This window comes from Brachionichthys hirsutus, chromosome 9, assembly GCF_040956055.1.
Source record: "Brachionichthys hirsutus isolate HB-005 chromosome 9, CSIRO-AGI_Bhir_v1, whole genome shotgun sequence".
NCBI lineage: Eukaryota > Metazoa > Chordata > Actinopteri > Lophiiformes > Brachionichthyidae > Brachionichthys > Brachionichthys hirsutus.
Genome location: NC_090905.1, coordinates 1,113,265 through 1,128,922, shown reverse-complemented (window position 1 = coordinate 1,128,922; position 15,658 = coordinate 1,113,265). Strand labels below are relative to the sequence as shown.

General features: G+C 39.2%; 1 protein-coding gene across 1 annotated transcript in view; it reads right to left on the bottom strand.

Moving 5' to 3' along the window:
- Positions 1–15,658, bottom strand: part of LOC137899404 (epidermal growth factor receptor substrate 15-like 1) — a 39,914-nt gene that overhangs the window by 2,113 nt on the left and 22,143 nt on the right. The window contains exons 15-24 of the mRNA XM_068743440.1: positions 14,329–14,490; positions 13,934–14,131; positions 12,886–13,065; positions 11,011–11,116; positions 10,746–10,796; positions 9,700–9,836; positions 8,355–8,418; positions 5,009–5,154; positions 1,958–2,051; positions 202–363 (exon numbers count right to left, since the gene is read on the bottom strand). Of these exons, the coding sequence (XP_068599541.1) occupies positions 202–363; positions 1,958–2,051; positions 5,009–5,154; positions 8,355–8,418; positions 9,700–9,836; positions 10,746–10,796; positions 11,011–11,116; positions 12,886–13,065; positions 13,934–14,131; positions 14,329–14,490 (1,300 nt within the window). The remainder of the gene's footprint in view (positions 1–201; positions 364–1,957; positions 2,052–5,008; positions 5,155–8,354; positions 8,419–9,699; positions 9,837–10,745; positions 10,797–11,010; positions 11,117–12,885; positions 13,066–13,933; positions 14,132–14,328; positions 14,491–15,658) is intronic.

Sequence of the window (15,658 nt, the reverse complement as noted above, 5' to 3'; positions counted from 1 at the left end):
CGATTTAGTTGCTATACTTTTCCATGAGTGACGCAGCATTTTGCCCACCCAGACTCCATTAGCTTAATTAGCGCTCAGTAATGTCCTAATGTCCCCTTACATGTTTTTGTGTGATTTGGTCGACACCCCCGCGGCTGAACAGTATCACCCATCACAGCTTACAGTGTGTAAAATCCAAGGTAAAAGCGTTAAGGTCTTTACTTGATGCTGAAGATGGAGCGAAAGGGTCTTTGCCACTGAATGGGTCTCCTGAAGACTTTTTATTCTGAAATGGGTCGATGGCATCACTGCTGAATGGCTGGAAGGGGTCACAGGGTTTGGAAAGGTCAGCTGTGCCAGTCATGCTCACTGGTGTACTCTTACCTGATGACAAAGAGCAAGACAGGACAGAGATTTCATTCCCAGTGACTACAACCAGGCATGACTAACCGATTCACAGAACTAAATGCTTGCTGACTACAACCAGGCATGACTAACCGATTCACAGAACTAAATGCTTGCTGACTACAACCAGGCATGACTAACCGATTCACAGAACTAAATGCTTGCTGACTACAACCAGGCATGACTAACCGATTCACAGAACTAAATGCTTGCTGACTACAAACAGGCATGACTAACCGATTCACAGAACTAAATGCTTGCTGACTACAACCAGGCATGACTAACCGATTCACAGAACTAAATGCTTGCTGACTACAACCAGGCATGACTAACCGATTCACAGAACTAAATGCTTGCTGACTACAACCAGGCATGACTGGACAGAAATGATCATTGAAAAGGTCTCCGTTCGTCTCACCAACCCCGTATCCTCGGTTATCCTCGTCTCCAACCCCCAGATGTATACGTATGTATATCCTGTATGTATATGTACGTATTTATATCCTGTATGTATATGTACGTATTTATATCCTGTATGTATATGTATACGTATGTATATCCTGTATGTATATGTGTACGTATTTATATCCTGTATGTATATGTACGTATGTATATCCTGTATGTATATGTACGTATTTATATCCTGTATGTATATATATATACGTATGTATATCCTGTATGTATATGTACGTATTTATATCCTGTATGTATATGTATACGTATGTATATCCTGTATGTATATGTATACGTATTTATATCCTGTATGTATATGTATACGTATGTATATCCTGTATGTATATGTATACGTATGTATATCCTGTATGTATATGTATACGTATGCATATCCTGTATGTATATGTATACGTATGTATATCCTGATGACCTCTCTGCCACTTTGTTCTGACTAACTCATTATTGATTCTCGTGTATCTGCCCTGCCTGCCCCTTTGGCCCCGTCTGTCTGATCATTATGATTACCTGGTTTGTGACCTCTGCCTGATTCCTGGAACTAGCTCATTGCCTGTCCCTATTCTGATTCGGACTGACAGCCTGCTAGTGGACAATACAGCTCAGTTCTTGGATTTCCGTTCTTACCTGCAGTGACACAATGCATTGCTGAACTTGGGTGATACAGACCATAAGGATTCACACTTTTTATTTATTTTATTTTTAAGGAATGCTTAAATTGTCTGCTTGAACGAGCTCGCAGGTGATGCTCCAATAATATTCTGGATCTGGGAATCCTGAATATTTACATTTTTAAGGTTCATGATGAAATTATTAACACAGACTTGCAATCTAAATTAAACTATCGATTAAAATAATCTGACTGGTAGTCATTGTCATATTTGACGCATCTTCTTAAGGCACTGAGTTAGAAAGCTACCAAATGGGAATAACACATTTATAATAACGTTCAAATTAATTAAGATTTCAAAGGTTGTCATCCTAAAGACCTCAAATCTTCTTTACAATAAGTAGTTGCATAGTGGCAAACTGGCAGCCTCTGCCTCTCCTCCTCCTCCTCCTCCTCTTCCTCGCTCATCCCATAAGAGCCCAGAGTGATACTTACCACTGGGCGGCTTGGGCCGCGGGGGAACACTTTTCTTGGGTGGCAGAGCGGGAGTATCATTCTTCCTAGCCAACGTGTCTTCCACAAAGATTGACTGGAGGAGAAAAGTCAGCAGTCAGCACAGGTTTAGAGCATTTCACATTTCAAGGGAGACGCAACAATGTTAAATTACTAATGCTAAATTACTAATGCTAAATTACTAATGTTAAATTACTAATGCTAAATTACTAATGCTAAATTACTAATGTTAAATTACTAATGTTAAATTACTAATGCTAAATTACTAATGTTAAATTACTAATGCTAAATTACTAATGCTAAATTACTAATGCTAAATTACTAATGCTAAATTACTAATGCTAAATTACTAATGCTAAATTACTAATGTTAAATTACTAATGCTAAATTACTAATGCTAAATTACTAATGCTAAATTACTAATGCTAAATTACTAATGTTAAATTACTAATGCTAAATTACTAATGCTAAATTACTAATGCTAAATTACTAATGTTAAATTACTAATGCTAAATTACTAATGCTAAATTACTAATGCTAAATTACTAATGCTAAATTACTAATGTTAAATTACTAATGCTAAATTAACTAATGCTAAATTAACTAATGTTAAATTACTAATGCTAAATTACTAATGCTAAATTACTAATGCTAAATTAACTAGTGTTAAATTACTAATGCTAAATTACTAATGTTAAATTACTAATGATAAATTACTAATGCTAAATTACTAATGTTAAATTACTAATGTTAAATTTCTAATGCTGAATTAACTAATGTTAAATTACTAATGCTAAATTACTAATGCTAAATTACTAATGCTAAATTAACTAGTGTTAAATTACTAATGCTAAATTACTAATGTTAAATTACTAATGATAAATTACTAATGCTAAATTACTAATGTTAAATTACTAATGTTAAATTTCTAATGCTAAATTAACTAATGCTAAATTACTAATGCTAAATTACTAATGTTAAATTACTAATGATAAATTACTAATGTTAAATTACTAATGTTAAATTTCTAATGCTAAATTAACTAATGCTAAATTAACTAATGCTAAATTACTAATGTTAAATTACTAATGTTAAATTACTAATGTTAAATGCCTGCGCACGCGGCGACCAGCAGCAGACTACAGTTACTCTGTAACTGCTGTAAACCAAATTGCCCTCCGAGGGACAAATCAATAAAAAAAAGTATATAAATTACTAATGTTAAATTACTAATGCTAAATTACTAATGTTAAATTACTAATGCTAAATTACTAATGCTAAATTAACTAGTGTTAAATTACTAATGCTAAATTACTAATGTTAAATTACTAATGCTAAATTACTAATGTTAAATTACTAATGTTAAATTTCTAATGCTAAATTAACTAATGCTAAATTACTAATGCTAAATTACTAATGTTAAATTACTAATGATAAATTACTAATGCTAAATTACTAATGTTAAATTACTAATGTTAAATTACTAATGTTAAATGCCTGCGCACGCGGCGACCAGCAGCAGACTACAGTTACTCTGTAACTGCTGTAAACCAAATTGCCCTCCGAGGGACAAATCAATAAAAAAAAGTATATAAATTACTAATGTTAAATTACTAATGCTAAATTACTAATGTTAAATTACTAATGCTAAATTACTAATGTTAAATTACTAATGTTAAATTACGAATGCTAAATTACGAATGTTAAATTACTAATGCTAAATTAACTAATGCTAAATTACTAATGTTAAATTACTAATGCTAAATTACTAATGCTAAATTACTAATGCTAAATTAACTAGTGTTAAATTACTAATGCTAAATTACTAATGTTAAATTACTAATGATAAATTACTAATGCTAAATTACTAATGTTAAATTACTAATGTTAAATTTCTAATGCTAAATTAACTAATGCTAAATTACTAATGCTAAATTACTAATGTTAAATTACTAATGATAAATTACTAATGCTAAATTACTAATGTTAAATTACTAATGTTAAATTACTAATGTTAAATGCCTGCGCACGCGGCGACCAGCAGCAGACTACAGTTACTCTGTAACTGCTGTAAACCAAATTGCCCTCCGAGGGACAAATCAATAAAAAAAAGTATATAAATTACTAATGTTAAATTACTAATGCTAAATTACTAATGTTAAATTACTAATGCTAAATTACTAATGTTAAATTACTAATGCTAAATTACTAATGCTAAATTACTAATGCTAAATTACTAACATTACGAATGCTAAATTACGAATGTTAAATTACTAATGCTAAATTACTAATGTTAAATTACTAATGTTAAATTACGAATGCTAAATTACTAATGTTAAATTACTAATGTTAAATTACGAATGCTAAATTACGAATGTTAAATTACTAATGCTAAATTAACTAATGCTAAATTACTAATGTTAAATTACTAATGCTAAATTACTAATGCTAAATTACTAATGTTAAATTACTAATGCTAAATTACTAATGCTAAATTACTAATGCTAAATTACTAATGCTAAATTACTAATGTTAAATTACTAATGCTAAATTACTATGCATGTCTTCTCCACTTCGGTTCTCCAAGACAAGCGTTTTGACGCATCAAGAGACACAGGCGAATGTTACTGAGAAGAAATTCTGGTCATTTTTTTAAATAAAGCACCTTTCAGACTCCACAAATCAGTACAGCAGAAATGATCTAAATGATCTATTCTTTTTATGCGGCCCGGTAACAGATGCTTCACAGGCCGGTGCTGGGACACAGCCCGGAGGTTGGGGGGCCACTGTACTATCATATCATAGTAAAAAATAAAATAAAAATAAAAAAACTATCATGTCATAGTTGGCCTCAAACCTCAGTGGTGCTTCACAGGAATTCTTTTCTAATGTTTCTGTAGACAGTCCAGGACACGTATATTTATGTATTTGTATTTAGCATAAAAAGGGACATTGAAGACTTTTTTAAGACTCAATATCTGCCCAGTATAATATGACTAACAGAGTATGCGTTCCGTTTTCAGCCTTTGGTACCTTCTGATAGTCTGGCAGCCAGCTCGCTCTGCCTTCAAAAGTGTCCCTGGGTTTCGACATGTGGCTGAAGTCTGCGAATCCAGCAGAGCTGTTACTACTGCTGCTGAAAGAGCTGCTGTCAAACGGGTCCAATGTGCAAAAGAGGTCTGGAAAAGACAAAAAACCACAAATAGAAATAAACACATTCTGAGTCGCATAGCTCCAATAAACCATGTGTGAAATGTCACCAAAACTGAAGAAGCCTCTTGGATGAGAGGCAAAACGTCTTCACCTGATCGGGCCCGATTGGGACGTTAGCTACCGATCAGGACTCGGATATATATGGATAGTTATTGGTATTACCTTTATCAGATCTTGAGTTACAAACGCCACAAAACACGTTAGCAGCTTGAAGCTAGTCGAGCGAGTTTGTCTGCGCTGTGGAAGTATGGATGAGAGAAACCTGCCGATTGAGCTGCTGCTCATTTTATTATAAATACTCGTATTTAATATTTCCTGTTGCTCTAGTCCAAGTCCAAAGTGAACAAAGTATTTTATTTATTACTAGAATGCTCTGTTTAAGAGTTAAACGTTGAAATAAGATGATAAAATAAAAAATAAGGGACTTCCTGGATCCGTTTTTCACTCGTCTTTAGTTTTTAATGTATTATAGAAGTATCGGATCGGGACTCGGTATCGGTTCAAAATCAAATGACTCTGAGGCGAAAACATCTGACCGGGACGTCCCTACAGTCGTCCCTCGTTTATCACTTTCCAGGACCCCCACGATATTTGAAAATCTGTGAAGTAGCAACGCCATATTTATTATTATTATCATTATTTTACGTGATTGCAGCTGAGGCAAAGCTTATATTTAAATTCATAATCTTTATAATTAGTTAAAAGACCTTGAATGCATATAAACAAGTTACAATGTAATAAATCTACCCCTACATGGCTGTCCCCACCACTGTCTCTAAGCCGTCCATCATGGCTGTCCTCACCACTGTCTCTAAGCCGTCCATCTGTCCGTCCAAATGTCAAAGTGCCTCTTTTGCAAGTTTATGAAAAAAACCTTGATTTCAGTTTGTACGTGTTCATGATAAATCTTCCACATACACAGAAGTTAAATATGGAGTTCCACAGGGTTAGGTGCTTGGACCTATTTTATTCATGCAGTATACCAGGGGTCCCCAAACATTTTCCTGTGAGGGCCACATAACCTTTCCTTCTCTGATGGAGGGTGTCAGTTTTACAGGAAAGGTGTGACGATGGCAGGGGGCCTAAACATTTACTGTTTTCCAGACAGCCACACATAACCCTTTCTTCACAGAAAAAAAGTCAGGAAATAAATAATAACACTGTTAATAAAATAAATAATAACTAAATAACCCTTTCTTCACAGAAAAAAAGTCAGGAAATAAATAATAACACTGTTAATAAAATAAATAATAACACTGTTAATAAAATAAATAATAACTAAATAACCCTTTCGTCACAGAAAAAAAGTCAGGAAATAAATAATAACACTGTTAATAAAATAAATAATAACTAAATAACCCTTTCTTCACAGAAAAAAAGTCAGGAAATAAATAATAACACTATTAATAAAATAAATAATAACTAAATAACCCTTTCCGAAACAAAGTCCATTGAACATTAACTTTCTGGTCGTATGTGATCATCATTAAAATTGTCCCAAACAAAAGGAAGAATGCTTTTCTTCAGAATATTAATATATTCTCCTCTATCAATATTATTTTTAGGAAACAAAAGATTGAATTAATGGCCCCTCTTAAATGCACTGAATACCATTATTGATCTCCCACCGGCTACTCATGTTGTATGTAAAGGAAAATAAGAAAATACATATATTTTTTTAGTCTCTGTTATTGTTCAGGGGGCCGTATCCGTGTCAGCATAAATTCAGTTCAGCCAGACAAAGTCGATCAGTTGGTTAGACTTCAGACGTGCCTTAAGGACATTAACTCCTGGGTGACCGAGAACTTCCTGTTATTAAATCTAAATAAAACTGAGGTTCTGGACTTCTGGTTCTTGGGCCAAAGCATCTCAGAAATGTTTGTTCTAGTGTTGTAGTTGAACTAGATGGCATCTCAGTGTCCACCAGCACCACGTCCAAGAATCTGGGGTTGGTTTGGATGTGGTGACTGGTTTTCACAAATTCTTCATAAACGCGGGACCAGAATTAGCAGCGAAGCTAAAGACACCAGAGAAAACAGAAGGGGGGATGTGGAAGATATGGAGGACAGAAATCTAAGTTCAATTTATCTAGGAGAATGAAAAAGAAATCATGGAGACAGTAAGAAAATGTAAAAATAAAACCTCTACAGACTGGAGTGATATTGACATGACGTCATTGAATGAATTGCAAAGTCACGAACCCACATCTGCACCTTGTCCTTTCGATCAGGTACATTTCCCAAACAAAATGAAAATAGCAAAAGTAATACATCTGTTTAAATCCGGAGATAAACTACAGGCCTGTTACTTTACTCCCTCAATTCTCCAAAATACTCGAAAAACGATTCAGACCGATTAGATTAGACCAATTCATTGAAAAACACAATCTGTTTACAGACAGTGAAAATGGATTCAGAACAGACAGATCAATTTCTGCTATTTTCTTTCTTTCGGCTATTGAAGAAACGGGTAACAGTTTGTGAATGGAAAAAGGTGGTCTGCCCTCTCCGGGTCGGTGGGGAGTCTTTGTTCTAGTATCTTGGGGTCTTGTTCAGGAGGGAGGGAAGGAGGGAGCGTGAGATGGACAGACGGACCGGCCTGTCCTGGTGAAGAAGGAGCTGAGCCAAAATGTGAAGCTCTCGATTTACCGGTCGATCTACGTTCTTACTCTCACCTCTGGTCATGAGCTCTGGGTCATGGCCGGATGAGGGCGCACCCAGCCATCACTACGGCCGTAGCACCAGCACCACCTGCTGGTCAATGTCGGTCTTCGACCGGTGGGCCGGTGCCGGTTGTCCGTGTCCGGTGCATTATTACCGTAACACCGGGCATAGACAACAATAGCGCCGGCGCTACGGTCGTAGATAAAGGGTTAATCAGATTACAGTAAGGAAGTCGATATTCTGAGCAAAAGAGAAAACCAGCTGAAGTGACAGGCCATATCTTTTCTTTTTATTAGGTATTAATATTCTGTAAAAACAAAAAACCAAACCAAAATATTCACATTTTGTTAGACTTTTCTGTGACAAAGGGAACATTTCACTGAATCTCGTCTCACAAATGTTTTTATTTCCCAGTCACACGTATTTATTATATCATGAGAACAACTATTTAATGGCAATAATGGGAGATGGTTAGCAGTAAAACTGAAAAATTAAAATCCTACCTGGCCCTTTGGGTTTACGGTTGTTCAAAGAGAAGGGATCATTACTTGTGAAGTGACAGGTTTGCTGCAAAAGGAACAAGAAGAAAAACCTTAATTACAGTAAAGCAACTTGCGTTTCTCTCAAAGTCACATACCTTTTTTTTCTTTTCACAATTTAATTAAAAAACATATTTCCCCTTTTTCTACCACTTCAGTAATGCTGCGACTCACCCACAGTGTGACCAACAGCGTTTTGATGCCTACAGTTCCCTGCAAAAGTACTGGAAGAGCAAGGCCAATTCTTTCATTTTTTCTGTACACTAAAAACCTTTGGGATTTTTGCTGGAACACGTGATGGACAGACTTGTTGCCGAGGTGTGTCCTATCACACGGACTACCGGTATAAATGTCTGCATTCAGAATTATTTATGGTTAAAAAGAAGCAACAAACATGAAAACCAGAGAGATGTCTCGAAGAGTAAAGCAAGAAATTCTGAATCGGAGAAAAGATTGAAAATCAATCGGAGTCAATGCACAAACATTGACCAGAGCCAGAAGAACCATTTGGAAGAACATGAAGAAAACAACAACACTGCTGTAATGTCAAAACCAGTGGAACAAGGAAAACGTGAGCAGTTTGTGTGAGCTGTGAATAAAAACGCTGACGCTGACGTGTGTTGTGTAACGGGACACTAAAATGTCATTTCGGCTTGGTTCCATTTCCTGAGTTACTCGTTTCGGTTATTTTCGGTACAAAAAAAGGCAGAAAAAAAAGACTTTAAATGCTTTTTTTCTTTTTTAATTCAAAGAGGAGAAATTGGGGCACAGAGGTGCCTAATCACACACACACATATATTCTGGTCATGTCCTAAAATACATTTTTACTGCTATAAACCAGATCTTTAGTAACAGCGAGGGATTTGGAGTGATCAATTCACCTAAATTGCATGTTTTTGGAGATGGGAGGTAACTGAAGAACCCGGAGAGAACCCACGCAGACACGGAGAGAACATGCAACCTCCGCGCAGATAGGATTTGAACGGTACCTTCTTGCTGTGAGGTGACAGCGCTAACCACTCCGCCACTGTGCCGCCCCAAATCAAAAAATCACGAAGCAGTTGAATTACGAAGGGATCGATAAGAAAAGAGTAGTCACCTGACATACCCAACACAATATGTACAATCTATAAATAAATAAACTGGTAACAAATAAATAACAACCACTAACCCTCCCAACTGTTTAAACTGAAAAGGTGAGGCCACTAGAAAACAAGACTTTGGGTAAAAAGGTTTGGGATTTGGGACTTTGGGGAAGATGCTGAGGTTCACCTTGGGAGTGACCAGGGTGGGGAGAGTCAGCAAATACCTTGGATGCTAATGCAGCACTTTTACTGAAGAGGTCAGGTGTGGAAAAGGGGTCCAACTTTACGGTCTTCTTAAAGAAATCTTCAGACGAAGCCTTGAATGGATCCGTCTCTTTGAAGGGGTCTCCTCCAAAAGGATCTGAAGGAATGATGGAGAACATGCTTCTTAAACAGCAGCCCGTTGATGAATGAAACAGTAAGTTAACTTCAACTTGAGGTGCTCGGTTACTGGTAAACATCCCAGTAAGTGATGTTTACAAATTGTTAGCTGCTGCACAACCAGCCGGATAAGTAACCTTAAAGGAAATTATAAATGTTTAACATACTGAAGCCGTTTCGACCGTTTCCTCACCTAATATTATATCTCAACATTTGTTCTGCATATTGCTGATATCTTCTGGTTCTAGGCAGTGTGTTTGACGCCTTCGTTTATAACCAAGTGCATTGATGAGTGAAGGCGATGAAAGTCCTTGAATGCATCTGAGCATTTTGTTCTGAATCAGATTTGTTGTTGTTGTTACATTGTTATGGTGTTGTTATATTATGTTGTTATGTTATTTTGTGTTGTTGTTGTTATGTTATAATCTTACGTTGTTGTTGTTATGTTATAATCTTACGTTGTTGCTATTATATTATGTTGTTATATTGCTGTTATGTTATGTTTTTGTTATGTTATTTTGTTGTTGCTATGTTGATGTTGCAAAAATATTAGAGTGAAAGTCAGCGATCTGCTAGAAATGTTTCACTGAACGAAACGGTTCAAACTGGCGCAAACCTTTTATTCCACTCTCGTCCTTCATTTGGTAGGTTTGGTGTTTACAGTCATAGTACTAACCCTAACCCATAGTATTCTGAGCAAAAACAGCTGGCATTCGGGATGGCTAGGCGGAAAACGGCTGGCACTTAATGAGTTAATAGCTGCACTGTTGCCCCAATAGGTAAATTGGGTGATAACAAGTCAGATGAAATGATCATTTTATTTGGAATTTGGGTAAACTGAATACTGGTCTCGACAATAAAACCAAGCTCCTTTTCCTGGCATAAATACCTGTCAATGCCGATGGCTGCTTTGCAAAAGGGTCATTTTGAAAAGGATCACCTAGAGGAGAGTGGGGAGACCAGGAATGAAATAAAGAGCATAAGACGAATGGGACATAGAGGACAGTCAGAGAGCAACTCTATGGATCAGGTAACGCAGTCAGAGCAATGAGATCAGATATGAGGAAATGCATAATAATGTGTGAAAAGGAAGACAGAGCAAGAAATACATGAATTGGGAATACTGGGTAATAGAAGAATGGGGGGGTAACAACCTTTGAATGGATCTGTTTTGAAAGGGTCTTCAGAGTGGAAAGGGTCGGGGGGGAGCTCTTTACGTTGACCGGTGAACACTGATGGCTTCACTTTGAATGGATCCTCCTGTGGGAGGGAGAACAAGAGTGGGAGTATTTATACATCTTACACATCAAATGACAAACAAGCATGAAGTTCATGGCTGCATGTGCAAGTGACCCCCTACTTAATTTAGAAAAGGGTGTTGGAAATAGGATCGCAGCAGTCGAGACCTGAGAAGAGCAGCCAATGAAAGAAGAAGAATCTGAACTGTCATCTTCCTAGAATCATTATTTTATCATCTATAGTTCAGACATCTCATACAAGGTTGTATCCCAGAATCCCGAATAAAACCAAAGAGACATATATATATATATATTTTATATACTTCTCTCATAATCAAACTCCAAACTCTATTAGCGCTTTTCTGACCACACTGTATGCTCGACATGTCAGGGACATCCGGACAAAGATCTCTGTCCAAAAGCAGACAGGTAGAGGGGGTGGCTATTCCTCGCCCAGTTTAAAGCCATTGAGATTTCATTTCTATTCACTCACCTTCCATAAATCTCAAAAGAAACCACAAGAACAATTTTCAAAATTTTGACTAAACCGACCTTAATAGAATATTTTCTCACTCTTAACAAAACATTTTTTTTAAATATAATTTAATATAAAAATCTTCCGTTTTACTCAAATTAGAAAACACAAATAATGAATACACCCCATGACAAAAGATTTGTAGGACCCCCCCCCCCCACATCATAGCCTGAAACTCTGGAACTGAAGCCCATCGCAGGGCCACGCACAGAGACACGGGAGGAAGCCAGAGAACCCGGAGAGATCACGCAAACTCCTCACAGAAAGGCTGCTGGTCGGATTCGGCTTGTGAGCTTCTTGCTGTGCGGTAACACGCTAACCGCTGTGCCACCTTGTATCACATAACAGACGATTGTATTTCACATAGTTCAGGACATCTAGGACAGCAGGGAAGTGCAGTGGGAGTAACAGCAGAGTTTAGGGTAGAGGTGGGATGCACCAGGGATCAGCTCTGAGACCCTTTTTGTTGCCAGGATGATGGATAGACTAACAGATGAGGTGAGACAGGAAGCTCCTCTGAATATGATGTTTGCAGATGACATTGTGATCTGCAGGTAGAGGAGAATCTAGAGAAGTGGAGGTCTGCTCTAGAAAAGAGAGGGATGAAGGTAAGCAGGAGTAAAACAGAGTACATGTGTGTACATGAGAAGGTCCCAGGGGGGACAGTGAAGCTACAAGGAAGAGACGTAAAGGAGGTCGAGGACTTCAGGTACCTCGGGTCAACAGTGCAGAGTGATGGAGAGAATGTGGAAAGGAGGTGAAGAATCGTGTGCAGGCAGGCTGGAACGGGGGGAGGAAAGTATCAGGTGTGCTCTGTGATAGGACGAAGGGACAGGTCTACAAGACAGTGGTGAGGACAGCCATGATGGACGGCTTAGAGACAGTGGTGAGGACAGCCATGATGGACGGCTTAGAGACAGTGGTGAGGACAGCCATGATGGACGGCTTAGGGACAGTGTCTCTGAGGAAGAGACAGGAGGCGGAGCTAGAAGAGGAGGAGATGAAGATGCTGAGGTTCTCCTTGGTTGGACAGGATTAGAGATGAGACAATAAGAGGGACAGTGAAGGTTAGACGTTTTGGAGACGAGGTCAGAGACCAGACTTTGATGGTCTGGACGTGTCCGGAAGGTTGATTTGCTGTGGCGACCCCTCAAGGGACAAGCTGGAAGTACAGTCGTATTTCACAACGTGCCAGGGTAGCATGAAACCTTCACCATCTGCACCGGGGAAAGGCAGATTCTAATGGCGGTGCTGACCTGTGCTGCTTTCACCATCACTTGGAATCTTCCATTCTCTCTGTCACCGAATCCCTCGCTCATGTCAGCCAGGTTGGTCATACTGCCCCCATGGGTCCCATTCAAGGCATTGTCGTACTTGTTCGTGCTCTTGGACTCTTCGTGCTGACTGTCCTGGATCTGGGACAACTTACTACGAGCCTGCAGGACACAGTGACCGGACACAGATACTGAGAATTATCGATATTATGCTGGATGATATTTTTAGCTTTCGTTGACTTCTTTCATATAACTGTCTATCAGCACAAGTGAAGAGTGAAATCCTGGCACAGCGTCCTGCTGCGTCGGGAAATGTGGTTTAAATGCATCCATCACTTTCCCCGAAATCTTTGAAAATGGTGTTAGAAAAATTACATTTGTTATTTTTCTGAAAATAAGTGCAAAAATTAGAAGAATATTACCAAGAAAAAAAAATACAATGTCAAGGAGAACACAAAAAACAAAAATATATACAATATAACATGCATTGCTGTACATGTAGATCGCTACACGTGTATGCTACACAACATGCTACACAACATGCTACACGTAGCTGGTTAACTGTTCCGGAAAGCACGGCTCTGTTCACTCGACTCGCCTTCTCTCCTCTCTTTTCTAGAGCAGGTCTCCACTGCTTCTTTCTTTTTCGAGGATGAAGGCATTTGACATTAAAGCACCTTCTCGGACGTGACTTTTGAGCGTGGAGCAGCAGCCATTGCTGCAGTGTGAGGCCGTCCTGCAGCACCCACATTCTAGTGAAAGAGGCTAACGCTTAAACATGGGCCAATCAGCACCTTCTCAGACGGGGTGGCTGACTTTGATCTCCGGCTTCTTCCTCACGCTGCGGCTGAACAGAGGAGCTGATCGCTGCGACTCCTGTTAGTCATTAGTGAGATGCCAATTCAGATTAGTGCATTCATTTTCCCGTACTATGCAGCAGCTTTACACTTGTTAGTTAGTGCAACGGTGGCTCCTGCATTTTAGACACACACACACACACACACACACACACACAGGTCGTGCTTCCTACTTGATTGATCTCATCTTGCGTAGTCTTGAGAGACTTGATGATGGCCTCCAGTTGGATCTTGCCAGCAGCCAGGCTCTGCTCCAGTCGGTTCTCTTCGTGCTGCAGCCGTCCCAAGTCAGCTTTTGCCCAGCTTCGTTCTTCCTCTCGGCTCTGCATGTCTGATTCCTGGGAGTGGATCTGACTCTGGAGAGTTGAGATCTGGAGAAAGAAAAGACACGAATAGTTTGTAAGTTATTTACACCCTATACTAAATCACAAATGCATGCACACATCCATCCCATTGGGCAATAACAATAACACACAACGTCTGACTCGACATCAAAACAAATACATCACAGACAGAAGCACCCGCATTGCTTTCAGAAGCCCCCGCCGCCACTTCGGCCCTTCCTCACCATTTGGGACTCCTCCTGGCATTTCATCTGCACTTCATTCAGCATGTCCTCTAATTTATGTTTTTGTTGGTCCATCTCTTCCAGGCGTTCCTGGGCATCTTGTTTCTGAGCCTCCAGCTCCTGCAGGCTGGCCGTCTCCCTGTCCAGGTCATTCTGCATTTCCTATCATGAAAAATGTCTCCAACACTTATTACACAGTTAACCAAACAAAGTCGTGCTATTTGATGCTCAAAGCAGTGGAGACAGACTCCACCCATTGGCCTGAGCACATTGAGAAGTTTCAATATCTTTACATTTTATGACTGAATCTAGGAAAGCACGTCCCACATCCCACCACGGGGGAGACCCAGGACAAACTGTCCAAACCCACAAATATCGGTCAACAATCATCACCAAAATCTAATCAACTGTTCCTGGTAACATTCCCAACATGTCCTGGACATTTCATCAAGATCCGTTCAGAGTTATCTTGCTAACAGACGGACAGACAGACGCCGGCGATTACATAACCGCTGCCTTGCCTCAAGGGAGGTAATTTGTTTATCAAATCTTATGCGGGAGCAACGCATGTAAAGATGAACAACCTGTTTTCAACTCAATACAGAATCCTAATGCAGTCGGTTTGTGTGTCAGTCCGTTTGCTTTCACTGGGACTTGGTCCTTTCATACTCACAAAAGGAACGGGACACATACCGTCTCCTGGCAGAGGGACGATGATGAGGACAGGAGGTTTGGTTTCCTCTTGTAGTGACACTTTGGGAAATGACGACTAATCCTCGGTGATACCACGTTACTCATTTTATCGTGTTGGGCGATGGAGATCACTGATTCTTTTAGCTCCTTTCTGTCATGTCCTCTGAGACATGTGTGTCCACTGCACTGCCTTACAGGCAGTTGAGCACTAGCAGAGATATCCAGAGGAGCTGGACTCCATTGGTCCCAACTAAGCAGGTGGGACCAGTGGAGGGGCAGCAACATAGGCCACTCCATTGCAGAAACGCAAGCTGGCGGTCCGGGAGGTATGTCGGGAAGAGGAAGCACGAAGGTGCAGGCGAGGCAAGGCAGGGGGTGGCATGGGAGGGAGTAGCAAAGAAGATCTCCTGGAAGGAACTGCGTGAGATGGAGGCCTTCAGGGCAAGCTTTAGCATCAGTGCTAGCTGCGATGGCCTGCGTTCTCCCGCTAACCTAAGCCAGCGGTGTGGTGAAGACCCCACCTGTCCAGCCTCACCCAAGGCCGGCACACCTGGCAGCACAACTGGCATTCTGCATTTTATTTCCATCATGCTTACCTCAAAAATATTAGAATATCAAAATATATATTAGCAAAACA